At 35.2% G+C, this 24080-nt stretch overlaps 1 protein-coding gene across 17 annotated transcripts in view; it reads left to right on the top strand.

The window, feature by feature from the left end:
- RALGAPA1 (Ral GTPase activating protein catalytic subunit alpha 1) overlaps window positions 1-24080 on the top strand; it is a 270569-nt gene that overhangs the window by 134526 nt on the left and 111963 nt on the right. For 15 of the 17 annotated variants that reach the window (XR_010150907.1, XM_001141541.7, XM_063792836.1 and 12 more), the window contains 9 exons: window positions 159-352; window positions 595-693; window positions 1850-2005; window positions 3244-3372; window positions 9995-10120; window positions 15563-15621; window positions 18854-18962; window positions 20293-20403; window positions 22895-22963. Coding sequence is in view for 16 of the 17 variants with exons in the window: in XM_001141541.7 (XP_001141541.2) it covers window positions 159-352; window positions 595-693; window positions 1850-2005; window positions 3244-3372; window positions 9995-10120; window positions 15563-15621; window positions 18854-18962; window positions 20293-20403; window positions 22895-22963 (1052 nt within the window). In the remaining variant the exon portion in view is untranslated. The remainder of the gene's footprint in view (window positions 1-158; window positions 353-594; window positions 694-1849; window positions 2006-3243; window positions 3373-9994; window positions 10121-15562; window positions 15622-18853; window positions 18963-20292; window positions 20404-22894; window positions 22964-24080) is intronic. The other 2 variants (XM_054666496.2, XM_054666498.2) reach the window with 2 other exon arrangements.

Below are 24080 nucleotides of genomic sequence, written 5' to 3'. Positions count from 1 at the left end.
GTGAGGTTTTGACCTTATCGGGAAAAAATAATGTATGTTGACATTTCTTTTATTCATTTCTGTAGATATTTAAGATTGTTAATTTAGCTTAGTTTCTTGGGGGGTTTTATGTTCAGTTCACTGAAAAATGGCTGACACTATATATTTTTTTTCTATAGAAATTAGTGAATTTCCATCAGAATGTTGTAGTGTGATGGCAGGAGGTACTCTGACTGGATGGCATGCTGATGTTGCTACTGTAATGTGGCGAAGAATGCTAGGCATTTTGGGAGATGTAAATTCAATCATGGATCCTGAAATACATGCTCAAGTTTTTGATTACCTCTGTGAACTTTGGCAGAATCTAGCTAAGGTAAAAAAAGAAATAGCGGATATAAGTGGAGAAGAAAATAAAAATATTTAAAAATAGAAGAAGCCTTAGAAAACATTTGTGACACCCTTTTTGACTATAGGTAAACTGGTACCCTGCATGGCAAAGTCACTTAATTGTAATTAAATAATAAGTGTAGAAACTGGATTTGAAATTCAGTTTAAGGTAAACTGGAAGAGATAACAGTTTTCATAGGTTTGTTGCTTTTTATTTGAAAATTACAGATTAGAGATAACCTCGGCATTTCAACTGATAACCTGACCTCCCCTTCTCCACCAGTTTTAATTCCTCCACTGAGAATTCTTACACCTTGGCTTTTTAAGGTAAGCTTAATATATAAAATATTAGTTTAAAACTTCTCATTTACTAAATCTTAAACTTTTTATAGAGATTTTGGCTATTATGTAGACTTCTAGAGCACTTAGTTTTTAACCAGTATCCTTAGGAAGTTATTAGGCATTATATAGAGAAGAGAATGTGCATACTAAAATTACTCGGGATTTATTGCTTTTGATTATTTCATAAAACAGAAGTGAATATAGAGAGGTATGTCTGTATTGTATTTAACTGAAGTATAAACTTTGAGTTGTATCACAGAATATGCTGTGTATTAAAAGTTGTGACCGGGTGAGGTGACTCACACCTGTAATCGCAGCACTTTGGGAGGCTGAGCCGGGTGGATCACATGAGGTCAGGAGTTTGAGACCAGCCTGGCCAACATGGTGAAACCCTGTCTCTACTAAAAATACAAAAAATTAGCCGGGCGTGGTGGTGGGCACCTGTAATCCCAGCTACTCGAGAGGCTGAGGCAGGAGAATCGCTTGAACATAGGAGGCGGAGGTTGCAGTGAGCTGAGATGGCGCCATTGCACTCCAGCCTGTGTGATGAGAGCGAAACTCCGTCTCAAAAAAAAATTTTTAATTCTTTTTTGTTTGTTTTTTAAAAGACAGGGCCTCACTCAGTCACCCAGACTGGAGTACAGTGGCATGATCACAGCTCACTGCAGCCTTGAACTCCTAGGCTCAAGCAATCCTCCCACCTCAGCCTTCCAAGTAGCTGGGACTACTACAGGTGTGTGCCACCGTGCCTGGCTAATTTTTTATTTTTTTGTAAAGACAGAGTTTCTCTGTGTTGCCCAGGCTGATCTCAAACTCCTGGCCTCAAGAGACCCTTCTGCCTTGGTCTTCCAAAGTGCTGGGATTACAGGCTTAAGCCACTGTGCCCAGCCAAAAGATTTAATTATTTTAAGTATTGATATGTTTGGTACATTTTCCTAAGTGGAACAGTTTATGGTTATACCTACATTGTATCATTTTGGATGATGATAATTTCACTAATCCTGAATTTTAGTTCATTAAAGAAATTGGGCCAACATGGAAATAAATGAGATTATATACATCGTTTGCTATATTCAGTTGCTTAAGTTATTTAGCAAATAGTATTTCTTTTTGAACATTAAAATTGATCTTTTAATTTTAGGCAACCATGTTGACTGATAAATATAAACAAGGTAAATTACATGCATATAAACTTATTTGTAATACAATGAAAAGAAGACAAGATGTTTCTCCAAATAGAGATTTTCTAACACATTTCTACAATATAATGCATTGTGGATTACTTCATATTGACCAGGTAACTATATATATATGTATCATCTAAGAAGTAGTTTATATCATATTATCTTTGATTCTTGATTCGTTTAACTCTTGCTTTTTAAGGTCTAGAAGTTAAACTCTCCCCCTTATTTAGTGATTTATATACAATTTACTTCAATTTTATGACCTTATTTGTTCTTGAAACATGGTTGAAAATCAAGCTATTATTGTAAGTAGAGGATTGACTTGAGTAGTTCTCCATCTTTAATGTTGTACCAACCAGTTCACTTTTTGAAGCAATTAAACCATCCTTTGCTTAGGCTGACACCTTTCTTTAATATTCTAATGTACCTACTCTTAGGCATTTTGTGACTGATACTTGAGGCATATGGATTCGTTTATCTAGTTATGCAACAGTCAGGTTTTTTTCAATCTAAGAATCAGCACATCACATTTTCTTATTACTGTCAATTATATTGGCATAGTGACAGTTACATTGATTTGATAATTATATGAGTTATAATCATTAAATAGTCATAAATATAACCTTAGAATTACTTTGGGAGTCTTGATATTGGCCATAAACTAACAAGTGTAGGAGGTTGCAAGTCAGAATAATGTAAATATGTTTATCCTTATATGATGAACTCGTAGGTCATTTACAGAGTATATTAATATTAAAAGATAATATCTTTCTGAAAAATGTAAAATTTTTGCATTAATTTAAAATTAGTGTGCTACCTTGTAAACATGTCTCAAGTAAAATGACTCTCTTAATTATTAGAAGAAGAGAGCTTTTGTTTAAGATAAGTTGTAATGAATAATACAACTGAATACACTGTATCCTCATAGTAAATTCCAAAGGCAAAGTAAATGAATAATGAAGTTAGGAACATTCCCTTAAAAGTGCCTAGGTCTAGATTTCTGAGGCTTGATACCTATCATTAAAGGACTTCAGTTTATTTTTAGTTTTACATTGTGTGGGCCTTGTACTTTTAACCTTCTGAAGCAAAGAGCCTTCCTTAATCTCTAGTGTGAAAAAAATGCTGTTATTTATGCCAGTTAAATGAATGTATTTTCAGTTTACTTTCCATTGATAGAATATAATATTAAGCATGGATTATTTGGAAGAATTGAAATTAGTCTTTCCAGTTAGCCAATGTACAGTAATTACCTTTTTTATTATTTCATGTTATCTATTTTTAATGATACTGATTAGCTGATACTCAAGATTACATATGTGATATTCTTTTTTCCTTCTTTCGTTATTCTAAGGATATTGTCAATACAATCATCAAACACTGCTCACCTCAATTTTTTTCACTTGGTTTGCCTGGTGCCACAATGCTTATTATGGATTTTATTGTAGCAGCTGGTAGAGTGGCTTCTTCAGCTTTTCTCAATGTAAGTCATTTCCTGTTCCTTATCATATAACAAACTTTAGCCAGGATTCAACTAACAAAGTTGATAAAACATAACAAGCTGATAATCAGGAAATTTTGCAATTTAATTGGAATTGATTGCTTCTCCTACATTAAAAAAAGTAAGCAAGAAATCTGAAATATAAGAAAGCACTAAAATCAGTAAAAATCTGATAAGCAGAACAGGATTTAAAGTTGAGGAAATCTAAAGAAACGGAGGGAAGAAAGCAAAGAAAGAGCAATGGGCTATAGCAAGAGGTAAGAAACAATGGTGAGTCATCATTACACAGTGTATGTGTGTATCAAATCATCGTGTTGTACACCCTGAATATATATTGTCTTTAACAATTATATATTTAAAAATTAAAAAAAAGAAACTTGGTAAGGCAACCACCATAGAAGGACATATGTCCTAGGAGCAAACTCTCTCTCTCTCTTTTTTTTTTTTGAGATGAAAGTCTTACTCTGTCACCCAGGCTGGAGTGCAGTGGTGCGATCTTGGCTCACTGCAGCCTCCGCCTCACGGGTCCAAGTGATTCTCCTGCCTCAGCCTCTTCAATAGCTGGGATTACAGGCAGGCACCACCACACCCAGCTAATTTTTCTATTTTTAGTAGTGACGGGGTTTCACCATGTTGGTCAGGCTGGTCTCGAACTCCTGACCTTGTGATCCGCCCGCCTCAGCCTCCCAAAGTGCTGGGATTACAGGCGTGAGCCACCGCGCCCAGCCAGGAGTAAACTCTCAAATTGCATGTGAAGATTTTTTCATATGGTCATGGAACTGTGAGACAATGCTAAGTAAATCAGTATAAATGGAATATGTTCATCCATAAATGGCAGAGGTGAGCTAGAGAGGAAGGCAATAGTGCTGAAAACGTTAGATAGAAGCCTAAGGAAGGAATGAGTAACCATTGAAGGATTTTAAGCAAGGAGTGACATGATCAAATTCATATTTTGGAAGGATCACTCTGGAGCAAAGTGTAAATGAAAAATAATAATTAACTGGAAGTCTACTGTAAAAAACTAAGGGTTTTTCTGAGAAAAACATACTTGTCTAGTACTGTATAACTTGAAGAGCAGTTTAACATACCTTATTTCATTGTTTAGCTGCAAGAGTGAAAGATCAATAGTGAATAGAAGGAGTTCTATTTGGGGCCTAGTAAGATGTGTATTAGACATCCATGAGGAAGATGTCAGAAGAATAATTGCATATACTCAAGGGACATGTCAGGACTGAAAATAAAAGCTGGGCAACATTAGTTTATAGATGATATTTAAAGCCATGAAAGTGGATACAGTCACCTAGTGTAAACAGACAAAGCAGCAGCGGTATTTATAGCTGTGTAACCCTGTTTTTCCAGTTCCCTGAGAACAGTAATCATGTCTTACTCATCTTGGTATCTCCGGAGCCTAGCATAGCACCATGCTTGGTCAGTTATTGAATATGTGTTCATTTAGCACCTAGTGCATACTCAACATTGTACTGAGCCCTTTTGTGGTTATTAAACTTCCCCCTCCCCTTGCGTACAGAATGTTTTTGTAGGTGGAATACAGAGGGATATAGAATAAACTGGATAATACTTTGTGCTCAAGCAACATAATGTCTATTGCTGGGGATATGGAGAAGTATATTAACAACTACAGAATGTTGGGCATCAAATAGATACCAATAGGAGGAGCACATCATAGTAGTTAAAAGCATTGTCTAGAGCTGACCTGCTTGGGTTCAAATCCTGGCTCTGCCACTTATTAGCTGTGTGACCTTGGGCAAGTTACTGAATGTCTCTGTGTCTCAGTTTCTTCATCTATAAAATAAAGATGGCCAGGCATGGTGGTTCACGCCTGTGCTCCCAGCACTTTGGGAGGCCGAGGCGGGTGGATCACCTGAGGTCAGGAGTTCAAGACTAGTCTGACCAACATGGAGAAACCCCATCTCTACTGAAAATACAAAATTAGCTGGGCGTGGTGGCACATGCCTGTAATCCCAGCTACTGGGGAGGCTGACACAGGAGAATCGCTTGAACCCAGGAGGCAGAGTTTGCGGTGAGCCGAGATCGCACCATTGCACTCCAGCCTGGGCAACAAGAGCGAAACTCTGTCTCAAAAAAAAATAAAGAAAGATAACCTGCCTTATAGGATTATTTTATAAGGATTTGTAACATGGTTGGAACACTATGTGACACGTTATATGTGCAATATAAGAGTTTGTTAAAATTATTTGGTGATTCAGAGAATGGAGAGATCTTATTTGTTTAGGGATATCATGGAGGTTTCATGGAAAATATACATAAATATGTCCCTGAAAGATTAGTAGTATTTGTTTAAGTAAAAATGGAGATGAGGGACAGTATTCCAGGCAGAGGTAAACAGGCATGAGTGAGATGTGTTCAAGGAATGACAAATAATCCATTTTGTTTAGGAGCTAGTTAATCTGTAAGAGTGTAATAGGCAAAAAGAATTGAAAGGTACCTTATTTTAAAAAAAATCATTGAGATAAAATATACATATCTAATTTACCATTTTTATCATTTCAATTTTTATTTTGTTTTGTTTTTGAGATATCAGGGTCTTGCTCTGTAGCACAGATTGGAGTGCAGTGGCACAATCGAGGCTCACTGCAGCCTTTACCTCCTGGGCTTAAGCAATCCTCCCACATCAGATCCCAAGTAGCTGAGACTATAGGCACACACCTAGAGTCCCAGGCACCATATCTGGTAATGTTTTTAACTTTTTGTAGAAACAGGGTCTCACCATGTTGCCCAGGCTGGTCTTGAATTCCTGGGCTCAAGTAATCCTCCCTGCCTTGGCCTTGTAAGGTGCTGGGATTACAGTCATGAGCACCTGAGCTATCATTTTTTAATGTACACTTTTTTTTTTTGAGACAAAATCTGTCTCTGTCACTCGGACTGGAGTGCAGTAATGCGATCTTGGCTCACTGCAATCTCTGCCTCCCAGGTTCAAGTGATTCTTTTGCCTCAGCCTCCCGAATAGCTGGGGCTACAGGCCCGCGCCACCATGCCAGGCTAATTTTTGTATTTTTGGTAGAGACGAGGTTTCACCATTTTGGCCAGGCTGGTCTTGAACTCCTGACCTTAGGTGATCTGCCCACCTCAGCCTCCCAAAGTCCTAGGATTACAGGCGTGAGCCACCATGCCCAGCCTTACATTTTAAATACATTTGTATTATTTTTTCCCCCTTCTTTCCTCCTTTCCCTGCTTCCGGGCCTCTGGTAACCACCAATCTATTCTCTTATCTTCATGAAATCCACTTTAGCTCCCACATATGAAAGAGAACATGTGGCATTTGTCTTTCTGTGCTTGGCTTATTTCAGTTAACATAATGTTCTCCAGTTCTACCCATGTTGCTGCAGATGACAGGATTTTATTCTTTTTCATGGCTAATGTTTCATTGTGTATAAGTACCACGTTTTCTTTATCCATTCATTTGTTGATGGGCATGTAGGTTGAGTCCATGTCTTGGCTGTTGTGAATAGTGTGTGGTAAACACAAGAGTGCAGGTATCTTTTTGATATCTTGATTTCCTTTCCTTTGTATGTATATCCAATTGTGGAATTGCTGGATCATATGGAAGTTCTATTTTTGATTTTTCGAGGAACCTCCTTACTGTTCTCCATAGCAGCTATACTAATTTACATTCCCACCAACAGTGTGTGAAGGTCCCCTTAGAAAGGTACTTTAGATCTTTGCTACCCAAAGTGTGATCTGCACACCAGAAACATTTGGCATGATCTGGGTGCTTATTAGTAATGCAGAATCTCAGACCCCATCCCGGACCTACTTACTGAATCAGAATCTGCATTTTAACTAGATCACAAGTAAGTGGCAAAATCATTAAAGATTGAGAAGCACTGCTTTAGACTACGTTTTGGAAAGGCCTTGAATGCCAGGAATCAGATTATAATGCTATATTAGATAAACAGTTAAGTTTTGTTGTTGTTGTTGTTGTTGTTTGAGATGGAGTCTCACTCTGTCGCTAGACTGGAGTGCAGTGGCACGATCTCAGCTCACTGTAACTTCCGCCTCCCGGGTTCAAGCGATTCTCCTGCCTCAGCCTCCCGAGTAGCTGGGACTGCAGGTGCGCCACCATGCCCAGTTAATTTTTGTATTTTTACTAGAGTTGGGGTTTTACCATGTTGGCCAGGATGGTCTCGATCTGTTGATCTCGTGATCCGCTCGCCTCAGCCTCCCAAAGTGCTGGAATTACCGGCATGAGCCACCGCGCCTGGCCACAGTTAAGTTTTTTTAAAGTAGTTAGAGAGATGATTGAATCCATCCTTTGAGATCATTAAATAAGTATTAATCTGGGAGTAAATTAATGGAAGACAAACTAGAGATGGTAAACAAGTCACAGGGTTATAGTATAATCAGAGTACGTAGACTATAAATCTCTTGAATACTAGCAAAAGTTGATAGAATTCAGAAGATGCCAATATATAAACCAATGTCGTTTTTTATTAATTTACTGTGAAAACTATTACTGTTCAATGGGGTATTCCAGATGACTAGTCAGCACATTTCCTGCAGCTTTTTTCAAGATTCTGTAAGAGAATTAAGCCCTAATGTCATAAGGCATCTATTTTATGTAACTAATCCATTTGAAATGACTAATTAATTTCTCCTTTATGTATCTAATACTATGCATTATGTAACATCCTTGAGAAAATGTAGAATATAGTCATTTTTTGCATTCTCTGGTTCATATGAGGGATACCTGTTGAGAAAGGCTGCATAGGAAACCAAATCATTGCAAGAATCAAGCCTAACATATCTCCACAATAAGGTTAAAACAAGTCATTTCCTCCGATGGTGTTGGAAATACCCAGTCCAGGCTGGGCGTGGTGGCTCACACCTGTAATCCCAACACTTTGGGAGACTGACACAGGCAGATCACTTGAGGTCAGGAGTTTGAGACCAGCCTGGCCAACATGGTGAAACTCCATCTCTACTACGAATACAAAAATTAACTATGAAGTTGGGATAGAGATCCCATGTACCTGAGGCATTAAGGGGCTTGAACAGTAGATGGTGCAGAATAAATGTGACTATACAGTTGCCAGTGGAACCTACCACAGATATTAATCCTTAAAAAAAAAGGATAATTGTGTCCAGTTAGGAGCAGACATGCCAGATGACCCTTGTTGTTTATAAGTCTTTAAAATTTTTTCTGGTAGTGGTGGCACGCACCTGTAATCCCAGCTACTCAGGAGTCTGAGATGGGAGAGATGGGAGGATCGTTTGAACCTAGGAGGTGGAGGTTGCAGTGAGCTGAGATCGTGCCACTGTACTCCAGCCTGCACGACAGAGTGAAACTCCTTCTCAAGAAAAAAAAAAAAAAGGAGGAAACACCTAGTCCAATTCTTGCTCTTTGTATTCTTATTTTAGATTTCATTCATATCATCTCCCTTCTGTTAATGCCGTCTGCCCCCCACCTCCTTAAGCAGAAAATAGAATAATTGATTTGGTTTTGCCTTTCTTAATTATGATCACATTCCAGGTCTGCTCCCATTATGTGCACATACCTGAATATTCCCAGTTACCTCATCTACCTATACAGAAAAACTCTCAGCTAATCTCTTTCATTAAATACTGATTTTTAAGATCAGTTTCATTTTTATACAATAATTTTTATTTTAAATTGGAACGGTAGCTATGAGTTCACCCTGCCCTTTTATACTGCTGCCTTGTATCTTTAAATCCACATTGTTTTTAAATCTGGAAATGAGTTGTTTTGTTGAAAATCATATAATAGAATATTACACCATTGCCTCTATTACAGTATTTATTCAGATGTGGAAATCCTCTTGGAGATTGGTTCTTAATTTATGTGAATAGAAGTATTATATTTCTAATAGATTTGTGCTTAGCATTTTTGTTAGGTATTATTAAACATATAAATCAATTTGCAGATGTTTTAGTAAATAAAACAATATATTAGTAGGAAGATGTTGATGTTTGGTGGGCATGTAAGAAGGCAGAAGAGAAAAAAGAAATGTTCAGTGTTGATACTTCAGAAATGGCTAAATACAGCTAAGGAAAAAAGATGAAAAGTTACCTTCATCGGCAGTCCAGACAAATTCTAATGTTGCTTCTAGTAAGTGGTATAGGCAATGCTTTTCTTATGTGCATAATATCATAAAAGCCATCTAGATTGGTTCCTCTTTCATATAGTTAATGCTTTTTCTTCTTTATTCATCCTTGGTAATAAATATAATCTAGTGAAATTAAGTCATCAGCTTATTAGAACAATATGTCACAATGTGTGAGTTACCTTTAAAATTATTTATATTTTTACTTATTAGGGTGAATTGATGCTTGTAGATAAGGTATATTTGTTTTCACAGTCTTATTAACTGTGGCTGATTTGAGGAAAGCTCTGATAACTTGTTTATTGCATTTATTAACAATAACAGTAGTTTATGTGGAAAGTATAAATGGAAACTTAAATCTTTTTGTGTTTTCCCTTTCCTTTTTAAATTTTGTTTTATGTATCACTTCCCTGTCTAATGTAGTTGGATAACAAAGCAACTTTTCTGATAATTTCATAACACCAATATATTTTTAAACTTTTTAAAAATGTGATACATAGGCACCAAGAGTAGAAGCACAAGTTCTTCTGGGATCTTTGGTTTGCTTTCCCAACTTATACTGTGAACTGCCTTCTCTTCATCCCAACATTCCTGATGTTGCTGTGTCTCAGTTTACAGATGTTAAGGTAAGAAATGAGATGCTAATTTTTAGCACTTAAATGATTTTATAATCATAAAGTATATGCAATAAAATTTGTATTCTTTCTTTTCTTTTTGAAATCCACACAATTGTTAAAGAACATTAGCCATATCCTCCAGACACAAAGGCTTGAATGTTCATTTGGAGCATATCCTTTTTTGTGTTTAAAACTGCTTTAGAACCTTTTTCTTGTTATTGAACCTACTCACATGTCTACCTGTTAGGATTCATTCACTTACTGAACATTTATTGAAATACCCCATGAGCCAGATACTATGCTACTAATGTAAAGCTTCTGAGATTAAGATGGTAAAGTAAACCTGCATATTAGACTCTCTCCTTCTCCCAGTTTCTCAGTGTGATGAGTCAAACATAGTAATGGAAAACTCTGTACTGCTCTAGGAAACTATGGAGATCCATGTACCTGAGGCATTTAGGGGCTTGAACAGTAGATGGTGCAAAATAAATGTGACTATACAGTTGCCAGTGGAACTTACCACAGATATTAATCCTTAAAAAAAAAGATAATTGTGTCCAGTTAGGAGAAGACATACCAGATGACCCTTGTTGTTTATAAGTCTTCAAAATGTTTTCTGAAAAGCAGTCAGTGCTCTGAGCCCAGCAAGGTGCCTGTTGATAAATAATTCCATCAATAAGTTAAGACCTGTGTCTTACTGAGACCTGTCCTTACTTAACTGAATGCCTATGTATTATAAATTCCCAGCTGGGCGCAGTGGCTCACACCTGTAATCCCAGCACTTTGGGAGGCCGAGGCGGGCAGATCACGAGGTCAGGAGATTGAGACCATCCTGGCTAACACGGCGAAACCCTATCTCTACTAAAAATACAAAAAAAATTAGCCGGGCATGGTGGCGGGCGCGTGTAGTCCCAGCTACTCGGGAGGCTGAGGCAGGAGAATGGCGTGAACCCAGGAGGTGGAGCTTGCAGTGAGCCGAGATTGCGCCACTGCACTCCATCCTGGGTAACAGAGCGAGACTCCGTCTCAAAAAAAAAAAAAAAAAAAATTCCCAAGGGTTTAACAGTCCTGAGAAGTTGTGCTTGTCACAGTAATTGCCAGATGGTCTTTGTATGTGACCTGAATTGGTCCCTAGAATTAGAAGTGTTGAGAGAGAGGAGACATAGCTCCTCAGGGGCTAAGCAGATGTGTTTTTTTTTGTTTTTGTTTTTTTTAAACTTGCTTTTTCTCAAGTTTTAAAAAGTCCAGTTTATGTTAGGAATGTTGCATACACTTTCTATAGCATCCATATATCTCTTTGTTACGTTTATTATACTTGTAATTACGTGTTCAATGTCTGACTTCTACTTTAGATATATATATACCACAAGGTCTTTTTGCTATATCATCGTACCCTAACATACTGTTTGATACCTGGTATATACTCAGAAATCAATTTTTAGGCCAGGTATGGTGGCTCATGCCTTTAATCCTAGCCAAGGTGGGAGAATTGCTTGAGTCCAGGAGTTCAAGACCAGCCTGGGAAACATAGGGAGACCTTGTCTCTACAAAAAATAAAAAATTAGCTGGGCATGAATGCACACACCTGTGGTCCCAGCTATTGGGAGGCTGAAGTGGGAAGAGCACTTATGCCATGGTTGTGCCACCGCACTCCAGCCTGCGTAACAGAGCAAGACCTTGTCCCACCCCCTCCCCCCAAAAAAGGAAATCATTTGTTAAACAAGTGAACTTGACTTACATATAAAATCAATGCAAATTTCCAGTGACACACAAAAAACTATATAAATTGACCTTTGCCCTTCAAAGATGTAATAGCTATGGCTTTTTTTGTTTTGTTTTGTTTTTTACTGTTCTGAAGGTACATCAGCACATCAGCAGCTATGGTTTCTTTTATTCAGGAGATTTTGAAGGCCAAGGATGAGTTGTAGTTTTAATTTATTAATGCAGTTTTGAGTGAGTTAGGGGTTAGCCTCGCCTACTATATACTATCCGCATCTGCATTTCAGAGTGGCCTTGTTCTCTGTTGGCCCTTGTGTAGGCAGTAATGGCAGAAGTGATTAAAAACAACAACAAATCTCCAAAGTAAGATAAATTTTTTTGTATGAAAAACAAATCTCCAAAATTAGGGCCAATTCTAATAATAATGAAGAAAGCAAAAAGTAATCACTGTTCTTAGTCAGAAAATGAAGATTTAAAGGGGAAGTTACACACCATGGTTATCATTCGATTTTTACATTTTCACCAAAACCAGATTCCATATACTCTATAAACTACAGCCACATGGAACTTACCATAGTGTTTCTTGGTTCTATGCTTTGGAAAAACTATTTTCTCCTACTAAAGTGTCATGTATGTATAATTCTACTCTCCTCTTCTTGCCTCTCTTTATCACCCCAAACACATAGAATATAATTCCTGACTTTGTCTTTCAAAATCCTGTTTATCTAAGACCCCTTTGTGAAGTCTTTTATGACTTCTCAGATGAGCTGTTTGCTCACACAGAACTTTGTACATATCACCTTGTTTGATTTTTTTGTTTTTACAGTTCACTCATTTAATAATGTTTAGTATAGTCACAGAATTGTGCAACCATCATCACAGTCAATATTAGAACATTTTCGTCATCACCAAAGAAACGCTCGTATACATCTCCCTACCCCAAACTCTTGGTAACTCAGATTTATGTTCTGTCTTTATGGATTTGCCTGCATATTTTATATTACATGATCCTGTATTTTAATTGTTTGTTTACAAATCTATCTCTCTCCCTGGACTGTAAACTTCTTAAGGATAAGTACAGTGTCTTAGCTAACTTCTTGTCTCCAGCCCTTAAGACAGACTATATTACATAGAAAGCTCAAATTCCTATCAATTGGACTAGGTGCTGAGTTTACAAAGTTGAAGGTTGATCCTCTTAGGGAACTTACATTGTATATGACTTACATTGTATATGACTTAAGGAACTTACATTGTATGACTGACAAATGCTTATTGAATGAATGTATGAATGATTTTTTAAACCAATGAACAAAATTCTTAATCATCAAATCTAATGGCATTCTTGTTCTCCTGAGCCATTATAATATTTGACCCTGTTGATGTTTCTGTCCTTTTCTGAATGTCTCTTTATCTTTTATTGCACAAATCTATCTTGATTTACTTCTTGCCTAAGTATTCTGACTCCTTAATAGACTAATTTTCTTTTCTCTGTTTGCTAAACATACATCCACTTCAATATTTTACCCTTGTATTTGTTCTTCGTTTTCTCCCCTTTGAATATTTTATTCATTTACATAATTTTAACTAATATTTTAACTTGTCTCAAAATTCATTGTCATATTTTACAAATTATTAAGGATGAATATTCTCCCTTAGCTTTATTGAGGTAAAATTGACAAAAATTTCACATATTTAAGGTGTACAATATGATGTCTTGATAACACGTATACAGTGTGGTAAAGATCAAGCCAAATAACATATCCATCACCTCACATGGCTACCTTTTTTTGGTGAGAGGGAGTAAGAGAAACCAAGATCTACTGTCTTAGCAGGTTTCAAGTGTACAGTACCAGTACCTGTAATCACTGTTAATTGTAGTCACCATGCTGTACATTAAGTCTCCAGAATTTAGTCATCCTGCCTATTTGAAACTTTGTACCCTTTACTTGTTTTCCTGTTTCACCCACTCCCTAGCCCCTGCTAACTACCGTTCTACTCTCTGCTTCCAAGACTTCAACTTTTTATATTCCACATGTAGGTGAGAACATGCAGTATTTGTCTTTCTGTGCCTCACATATTTCACATAGCATCATGCCCTCCAGGTTGATTCATATTGTCACAAATGACAAGATTTCCTTCTTTTTAAAGGCTGAGTGGTATTCTATTGTATGTGTATTCATGTACGTGTGTGGGTGTGTCACATTTTCTTTATCCATTAGTCCTTCAAGGGACACTTAGGTTTTTTCCATGTCTTGGCTATTGTAAATAATTCTGCAATGAACATAGGAGTACACTTATCTCTTTGACATGCTAATTTCATTTCCTTTGGATATATATACCCAGAAGTAGGATTGCTTTGGATTATATGGACGTTTTAATAATTCTGTAATCTGTGGACACAGATATGTTTCTATTTATTTCTGTCTTTTTCTGTTTCTTTCCTCAGTGTTTTATAGTTTTCCGCATACAGGTCTTTTACCTCTTTTGTTATACGTATTCCTAAGTATTTTGATGTTTTCGATGCTATTGTTAAATCGGATTATTTTCTTAATTTCTTTTTCAGATAGTTCACTGTTAGTATATAGAAACACAACTGATTTTTGTATGTTTTGTTTCCTGCTACTCTAGTGACTTTATTAGTTCTAACAGTTTTTTGGTGGAGTCTGTAGGGTTTTTTATATATTAGATTGTGTCATCAGTAGACAGAGACAGTTGTAAAAGAAAGAATGGATGCCTTTTCTTTTTTCTGCCTAATTGCTCTGGCTAGGACTTCCAATACTATGTTGAATAGAAGTGGCGAGAGTGAGCATCTTTATCTTGTTCCTAATCTTAAAGTAAAACCTCAGCTTTTCGCTGTTGATTATGATGTTATCTGTGGGCTTGTTATGTTTCGATACAACTTCATTTGTTGAGTTACAACCTCATTTGTTGAGTTTTTATCATGAAAGGATGTCGTATTTTTCATGCAAAAAAATTTTATATTTTATTATGAAAGGATATTCATATCTTTGAGCTATGTATTCTACTTAAGTGCTTTTTCTTCACCTATTAAGATTTTTATCCTTTGTTCTGTTAATATGATGTATTAGTTTTATTGCTTTGTATATGTTGAACCATCCTTGCATCACAGTGATAAATCCTACTTAATTATGGCATGTGACCTTTTTAATGTGCTGATGAATTTGGTTTGTTAGTATTTTATTGAGGATTTTTGCATCTATATTCATCAAGGATATTGGCCTGTAATTAATTTTTTTTTCTGGTAATGCCTTTGTCTGACTTTGATGTCAGGGTAGTGCTGGCCTCTTAAAATGAGTTTTGAAGTATTCACTCATCTTCAATATTTTGGAAATGTTTGAGAAAGATTCTTCTCAAATTCTTTATTTGAAATATTTTGTAGAATTCACTGGTGAAGCCATCTGGTTCTGACTTTTAATGATATTTCTCAAAATCTTAAAAATCTTCATACCTATGAGCTATTAATTCTACTTTAATTATCTGCCTTTATCACTCTTCTAATCAGGAAGAAATGTTATTTTTTGAACATATGCTTTTGGCTATAAATTTCAGTAACTTTTATTTATTTAGCTACTTTTATAAATAATATTGGTCTCTTTATTGAAAGTACGTACATGAGAACAAAGACTGCTTTAATAACCACTTAATAAATATTTGTAGAATGAATGAGTGAAATCTCAGTCATTGCCGTTAACTATTTCCCCCTTATTTTAGGAACTTATAATCAAAACTGTATTAAGCTCGGCAAGAGATGAGCCCTCTGGTCCTGCACGGTAGGTCGGATATTCTTAGACTGAGTATAACTATTTTGTGTTTGGAATTTTAGAAGTTGACTGAATTTTTATAGCAGCCCAGATTGTTTTAGATACATAAAAGCCATTCTGAATTACAATTTTAAGTTACTTGAATGATTAAGTATTCTTACTTTTTTTCATGATTTAAATACTAACCTTTCTTCATAAACAGAATCCTAGTCACCTTTTTCAGTAACTTCACTCTTTATCTCTAAAATGATTTGTTTTAATTTTATTTTATTTAAGTACATTTTGTTTATTGTTCAGTTATATTTGTCAATGTCTTTTATGCAGTACCTTGAAATGCAGTAGCAGGTACCCAATGAATTTTTGTTAAATTGAATTAAAATATTTTATTATAGAAAGTAATATATCTAAGAAAATAGTATATTTTAATATTTATAAATATTTGATCAAGATTTTTAAAAATAGAATATGTCATAGTTTTAGATTTTTTTCTAAATGTCTTAAGAAATAAAAGCTGACATTTTCTCTGTTTTACAAAACCTTTCCAAAAAAAGATTGAGATTTTAATTAGCAGGTTGCTAGTAGCACACCATGTTTCTTCTCTTCCCCAAAATAACATTAAGTCATATTTTATATTCTTGATGCTAATTCTAATAGTACGTCATTTGCTACAATATTGGTCTGTGCTACTACTCCTCAGATCTACGTCTCTGCAAAGCTCCTGTTTTCCAATCATCTACACATTTTTTGACCCAAAGTTCAAAAGTTACAGATCATGGCTTTGACTATTTGGATTCTTATTCTAATTTAAATCTTTTTCCAGCAAATGAAAATAATTTACAGTGAACCATTTGTTTAAATTAAGGCATAGCTCCAGTTTTAAAAAATTTAATTATATATTTTTCTCAATAGCCAAGCTAACTAAAAACAAATATATTTGAGAAAATTGTTCTTTTACGCTAATCCCAATTAAGTTTACAAGGATTTTCGTATAATATTGTTTCATTTAATTCTCATCACGATTTTGAGAGTTTAATAGAATCACCCTCTTCTTCCAGTTTTGCTAGCCAGATACTGATGCTTAGAAAGTTAACAGTAAGTCTCTGATAATGCATAGCTGGTGGGACGGGGGATGTAGGCAAGCTAGCTAACATTTTTAAAGCCCTTTGTATGTGCTTGCTAGGCACTGTTCTAAGTGCCTTATATTTATTATCTCATTGAATTTTGTGATACCTCTATGAGACAGGTATAATTTTCATCCACCTTTTAATAGAAAAGAAAACTAGAACCCAGGGAATTTCAGTAATCTGCCCTGTCATCTAGATATGACAGAACCCTGGCAGTTTGTCTTCAGAGGCTTTTTAGATGCACAATTAATAAGTGGCAATACCAAATTTGACCTTAGTGCTTAAGACTGTAGATCTTTTGCTTTTTTTTTACCAAAAAAAAAAAAAATATATATATATATATATATATATATATGTTGCTTCTCAAGTGGAAGAATGTGGAAGCCTAAAACGTAGCTGTCTAGAGGTAGACCTGGAAATCATTAACACAACAGCTTGTGTTATGGAGAATATGGAAAAACCCCAGAAGTTGAATATAAGCATTGTCTCAACTTGTTTTTCTATACCTTTTTAGTATATGTTTTTTTAGAAACATACTCCCAGGCCAGGTGTGGTGGCTCATGCCTGGAATCCCAGCACTTTGGGAGGCCGAGGAGAGTGGATCACCTGAGGTCAGGAGTTCGAGACCAGCCTGACCAACATGGTGAAACCCCGTCTCTACTAAAAATACAAAAAATTAGCCAGGTGTGGTAGCGTGCCCCTGTAGTCCCAGCTACTCAGGAGGCTGAGGCAGGAGAATTGCTTGAACCGGGGAGGTGGAGGTTGCAGTAAGCCGAGATCGCGCCACTGCACTCCAGCCTGGGCAAGACAGAGTGAGACTCTGTCTCAAAAAAAAAAAAAAGAAAAAGAAAAAGAAAAAAGAAACTTAATACCCCCAGTCTGCACAGGAGCAGAGAGTTGAGCTATATGCTGGGAATAATCTAGATTATTTTGACATCTTGTGGAGGGGGGGTGTAGGAAACTCTACATGCAAGAAAAAAATATATATATCCTTTCTTATCTCCTCTTGCTACAATAAAAATTGTTCAACATTTGTGTTCTAAGTCTCTGCCTTTAGTTAGCTGCATCCACGGAGAGCTTTGCTTCACTTGAGAGTTTATTGTTGCTTTAGGATTATAGATGTTTCCATAGCTAAACCCGAAGCTTGGTTATTTAGTGCTACAAATATTACCTAGGATTTATGGGTGAACAACAATAGGGAAAAAATAAAGTAGTAGACTTCATCTAGAAGACTTTCAGGTAATTTTCATAGTAAACAGTTTGGTAGCCTTAACACTCTAGACTGAAAGAAGAGACTTAAGACCTTCTGATCTGCTGTGTTAAGGAAGAAGAATCTGCATTGAATTTTTCTGAAGTTTAGCATTCCACTAAAATTAAGAATATCAGTATCGGGACATGGCATATATAACAGGATACTAGAAGAAGGTGACTGTTTTGATACTTAGAACCATTATACATTTTATCAGAAGCTTAAACTTGAACACACTAGTAGAATCCTTACTGATTCTAATCATAAAATAACTCTCTTCAAGCTGACACCCAGCTGAAATTATATTGCTACGGAAATGAAGCTTTGCAATACATTGGGGAACAGGATAAAAATTCTACAAGTTCTGTTTCTGTTGGATTTTAAAATAAGTTACATAAATTTTATGTTCTCAATTTGTTTTAAAACAATTTGTAGCTAGGTGTGTTAAATTTAAAAGATAGAAAAATATTTAACATATTCCATCAGCTTCATGTTTTTACTTAAGTTCATTTTGCTGTTATCAGTCAATAAAATTACACTTTCCATTTTGAAAGCAGGTTACATTTTGTTTAGGAAGCTTGATAGCAATGTCAGTCTAACAGACTAACATGGATTTTTAAAAAACATGTTGTGTGGTATCCCAGCCTGTAGTCTTCTTAGTAAATAATAATAGAAAATTAGGCTCAGAAGTTTTGGGATTCTGCTTTCTTCATACTTTCTCTTCTTTGGTTACCAGTTAATGTATAGAGTAACAAATTCATTAATTCATTTAAAATAGTGCATGTTCATTCTGTGTCAGTTGATTGTGGGTCATGTTTGTGGTGGTGGTTTCATTTTATGTAACCGTTGTTGTTTGCCTTTTTTGCAGATGTGTAGCACTTTGTAGTTTAGGTATTTGGATTTGTGAAGAACTAGTCCATGAGTCTCATCATCCTCAAATTAAGGAAGCTCTGAATGTGATTTGTGTTTCCTTAAAGGTAAAGAAAACTGTTTAGTGAAATATATTAAGATAGGAGAGAATGCATATTTTTTTCTCCAACTATTAATGGTATCTTGTGTAACATTTAGTAAATGTTTTCATTACTTTATTATTCTATTATTTTCTTGATCCTGACTCGTTCCTTAAAAATTGTTCTGTTTCTTGAATTTAGGGTATCTTTATGGTGACCCATTTTTATCTCAACTTTTTATGTATTTTAGCTTTGTCCCTAAACTATATATGGTAGACATCTAAAAAAGGAAACCCACCATTTAAGACATATATAGGGTTTTTCTGTTTTTTTTTTTAACTAGTATTTTTGTAACTTACTGTTCTTTGATCTTTATTACCACTCCCTGAATTCTTGAGCTGTTCAGTTTTTTTGCTTTATCTTTTCAAGTTATGTGCCTTCTTTGTAGACAGAAAAGATTTTTTCAGTAGTAATAATGTAATTATTTGGAGAGTCTGAATGAATAAATGAGTACTTTTTGTTTATGAAAGGATGCATGATATTATTGTTGTTTTAAGACTTGTAAAACCCACAGCACCTGTATAAGACTCTAAACATACAAAGTAGCTAATAAATATTTTTAAATAATAGTTACATGACAGATATTTCTAAATATTTACTATGAGGCACATTGCTAGACAGTGAGGGATAACAATAGGAAAAAATTGTAAATACTAGCTTCAAGATATTAATAATAGCTGAAAAAGATTAAAATGAGAATAATAAAACATAAAAACCTGAGAGTACTAAATGGGTATATAATATAAACTGCGTGTATAATATAAACTGCTGATTCAGTTCGGAAGAAACAGAAATCATTTTGACTTAGTTATCAGAGAAGACTGGAAAAGAGGAGACACATTGGGGTTTGAAGTGTGGGTGAAATGTGGACGTAGAGAAGCATAAAAAGTTTGTCTTTATGCCATTGGGGAGTCCTCTGAGTTTTAAGCATAATGTCAGGATCATAACAGTGCTATAGAAGATTAATTTGGAAGTGTGGTGAATAGTTGATTGGAACAGGGCAAAGATTGATAAAAAGAATAGTGGTTTAGAGGCCACTGCATAAATCCACATAAGAGAAAATGCAACAAAACTTTAATGAGGACAGTCAAACATTACAAAGGAAAATTAAAGTTGTATGTGTCTTTGGAATGTGTTGTGATTTTTTTTATTTTTCAGCTAGAGATTTATCTTAATCACCTATAAATGTAGGATTTATAATCCTACAAATGTATGAAATGTAAAAATTTTCAGCAGATAATACATTGATGAAAAGTTCATCATGAAAATTTTTAAAACTTTTTTTTTATTATTGCAGTTTACTAATAAAACAGTAGCCCACGTAGCTTGTAACATGCTTCACATGCTGGTTCATTATGTACCTAGACTTCAGATTTACCAGCCTGATTCTCCCTTGAAAATTATTCAAGTAAGTAATTTCTCGTTTATTTATTATGACCTTGTTAAATTTTTTTAGATTTGGATACTTTGAATTGTAAAATTATTTAATAGTTTTAAAATTTTTTTGCATAGCTAAATAATGGCTACCCATCATGCTTTTTTGTGGTATCAAAGTTCATGATAGTTCCCTTGTCTTTTATGTTAGAAGATTGTATTCCTGGTTTTGGACAAAGTAAAAGCACTAGAAACAATTTATTAGGCCAGCCTGGTGGCTTATGCCTGTAATCCAGGCACTTTGGGAGACTAAGTTGGAAGGATCGATTGAGGCCAGGACTTAGAGACCAGCCTAGGTAACATAGCAAGACCCTGGCTCAACAAACAGTTAAACAAAAAACAATTTATTAGTTGTAGTGAAAATTAAATGCTATGTGTAAACTTATGTCATCGTCTTTATAAACATGTATGTTGCTTTATTCCCTCTTAAGTAGGGAAAACATACCATCCAGTTACCACAATCAGGTCATTATTTTTTTTCTTTTCTCTTTAGCCAGTCATTTGTGAATTTTTATTCATTCTAATTCGGTGTCTCCTGTGCTTCCTGCAACACCTGACGTATTTCAGTCCTTCATTATTTCTTTCTTGAGATATTGCTGTTGCCTTCTCCTGGTTTGTGTGGTCTTGCTCTTAAAGTCATCATTCACATTTACATGGCTCTTACCATATCACGTACCCCCCCCCCAAAAAAAAAAAATCTCTGATTTTCCTTTGGCTATAAAATAAAGCCCAAATTCTTTAGCTGTGAATTCAGGGCCTTCACAGGAGAACCCAACTGGTTTTTTAAGAATCATGTACAGATTCCTTTGAAATGCCATGTTGTTCAGGCAACTGAGTCTGCTTGTCATCACTTAAACATACCCCTGGCTTTCTTCCTCCTAGCTGAAATGCTTTGCTTCTCTCCTCTAGTGCCCTCATCTTTCAGTGATTGGCTTAAATACCATCTCCTCAAAAAATAAAAATCGCTATCTGCTCTCCCTACCCAGAATTTATCATTCTTATCTTCCTATCTTTATAACATTTTTAGGACAGATGGGAACTAATATTTATTAAACACCTACTATGTACCAGTCACCTTTTCATATGATATCTCATATAATTCTTAGAAGTTTTTTGAGATAGATTATTCCCTTCCCTGTCCCCAATCTCCCCTCCTTATTTAAGATGAGAGAACTGAGGATTTAATAACTACATAAGAGTCATAAGCCAAGAGAACAGGACTCAGACCCAGGTCTGTAAGATTCCATAGTTCATGCTTTTCCCACTCAGTCATCTTACCAGACTCTATTACGGCACTAAATGTAGTAAGTATCACACTAGTGAGTAAAGCCTTTTTCTGTATAAAGTATATTTAGAGGAATTTTTCTACTTACTACATTGAGGCAATAATTTCTAAAAACGTAATAGCATACAATACAGCTAAAATAAAAATACAATAAATATATACCTACACATTTTTAACATGCACATAAAAAAATTAAATAAGACTAAATGATTTCCAGGGTAAATGATAACACTGTATATGAAGATTTTGCCTTTTTTAAAATAATGTCTTTTTCATTTACTTTGTATTGTGTACTTTATATTTATTCAAATAATATTCAGTGTATAATATATGTTAATTTAAAAAGCCACATTTGGCTGGGCACGGTGGCTCATGCCTGTAATCCCAGCACTTTGGGAGGCTGAGGTGGGCGGATCACCTGAGGTTAGGAGTTCGAGACCAGCCTGGCCAACATGGTGAAACCCCGTCTCTACTAAAAATACAAAAATTAGCTGGGCGTGGTGGCCCACACCTGTAATCCCAGCTACTCAGGAGGCTGAGGCAAGAGAATCACTTGAACCCAGAGCCGAGATCGCTCCACTGCACTCCAACCTGGGTGGCTGAGTGAGACTCCATCTCAAAAAAATAAATAAATAAAAAGTCACATTTTTTAAAAAAGCCTTATATGTGTGTGTGTATATATATATAAACAAAAGGCCTGGAAAGGCAATAGAGTAGATTTCTTCAGGTGATAGGATTACCGTGGTTTTTTGTTGTTTTGAGACAGGGTCTCTGTCGCCCAAGCTCCCAAAATGGGTTTGAGCCACCGTGCCCAGCCTATGATGGTTTTTATTAGTCTTTTTCTTATCTGTATCTTTTAATTTTTCTATAATGAACATGTATTTTCTGTGTGTTTGTACATATTGATTTACCCCCTTGAATTGGGAAGAAATCCATTTATGGTTGACAGAATATGTATAATTTTGGTTCTGTACATGAGGATTATAAATAATTGATAGTTAACTATACTTGAAAAGCTTGCCTATTAAACATTACTTTGAAATAACAGTGTTAATGTGTTTAGAATAAATTTGCAGTAGTAGGTTTTGTATCACTTCAGCATTTAACAATCAAGTTTTAGGATGTACCATTAATTTGACATATATAGAGCTCCTTTTAAAAAAAATTTTTTTGCTTACAGATCCTAATAGCTACCATCACCCATCTTTTACCAAGTACAGAGGCTTCATCTTATGAAATGGACAAGAGGGTAATTTAAATTTTGTTTGATGATTAGTATGTGGTTATTTAGTAAAATATTTGTATTTCAAAACTTTAAAGGTATGTATATTTACATGGTAAAAATTTATCCTTGTTCAGAATCTACTATAGTGTGAAATGCCTTTCTGTTATTTAAGTATAACTAAATTATATTTTGGTTCACATTTCATTGCCATTTGATAAAATCTTTGAGTCTCAAGATTGTAAGGAACCTTAGAGGACATTCTGTCCACCTCTATTTCATAACATTCTGCCAAATTGTGTTCTTACCTATGCCTGAAGATTGTTAATTCTGAGGAGTTAATCACCTCTAAAGGCAGCCACTTGTTTTTGTATAGATAGAAAGTAAAGATAAAATATATAGAGATATGTCATTTAAAAGAAGACATCTCCTCTGTCTGCGAAAACATTCTACTAGGTGACATTTACCTCAGTAAATTCATTATGAGGGTTCTTTAATTTTTTCAGATATGGTATTTACCAGTTCTAGAGTTACTTTTTGTTTTGTTTTTAAGTTTCCATATCTTATCTGAAATTCTGCATTTCTTCATCAATTATATACATCTTCTCTTATAGATACTTTAACATATTTATAATAATTAAAATAGAGTCCTTGACTACTAAATCCAGTATCTGGGTCATCACTAACTCCGTTTCTATTGAGTTTTTTTCTTTTGACTATGAGTTTCATTTTCCTCTTATTATGTCTATTTTTTAATTATATGCCTGACATTATATATAAATGTTGTAGAGACTCTAGGTCGGTGCTGCTCACTATGGTAGCTACTAACTGTGTATTGCTTTCAGTTGACACTAAATTTAGTTTAAAGTTCACATGAAAAATGTAATTCCTCGTTTGCAAATATCGAGTGCTCAATAGCCATATGGGCAAATATAGACCATTTTCATCATTGCACAAAGTTCTGTTAGACAAGGCTGCTCTAGATTCTATTAGTTTCCTCTGAGAATTATTCTCATCTCTTCCCTTGTCGTATCTCAATCTTGAGTTCTATTCTCCAGGTCTCCCCTTAACCATATTGTTTTGAAATCTCAAGTATGTTTTATTTACTGCTTATGTTCTTATTAATTTACAGAAATCTGAAGCT

Source organism: Pan troglodytes, chromosome 15 (genome assembly GCF_028858775.2).
Source record: "Pan troglodytes isolate AG18354 chromosome 15, NHGRI_mPanTro3-v2.0_pri, whole genome shotgun sequence".
In the NCBI taxonomy this organism is placed as follows: domain Eukaryota; kingdom Metazoa; phylum Chordata; class Mammalia; order Primates; family Hominidae; genus Pan; species Pan troglodytes.
The sequence above is the reverse complement of the archived record's forward strand: the minus strand, read 5'-3'. Positions and strand labels throughout refer to the sequence as shown.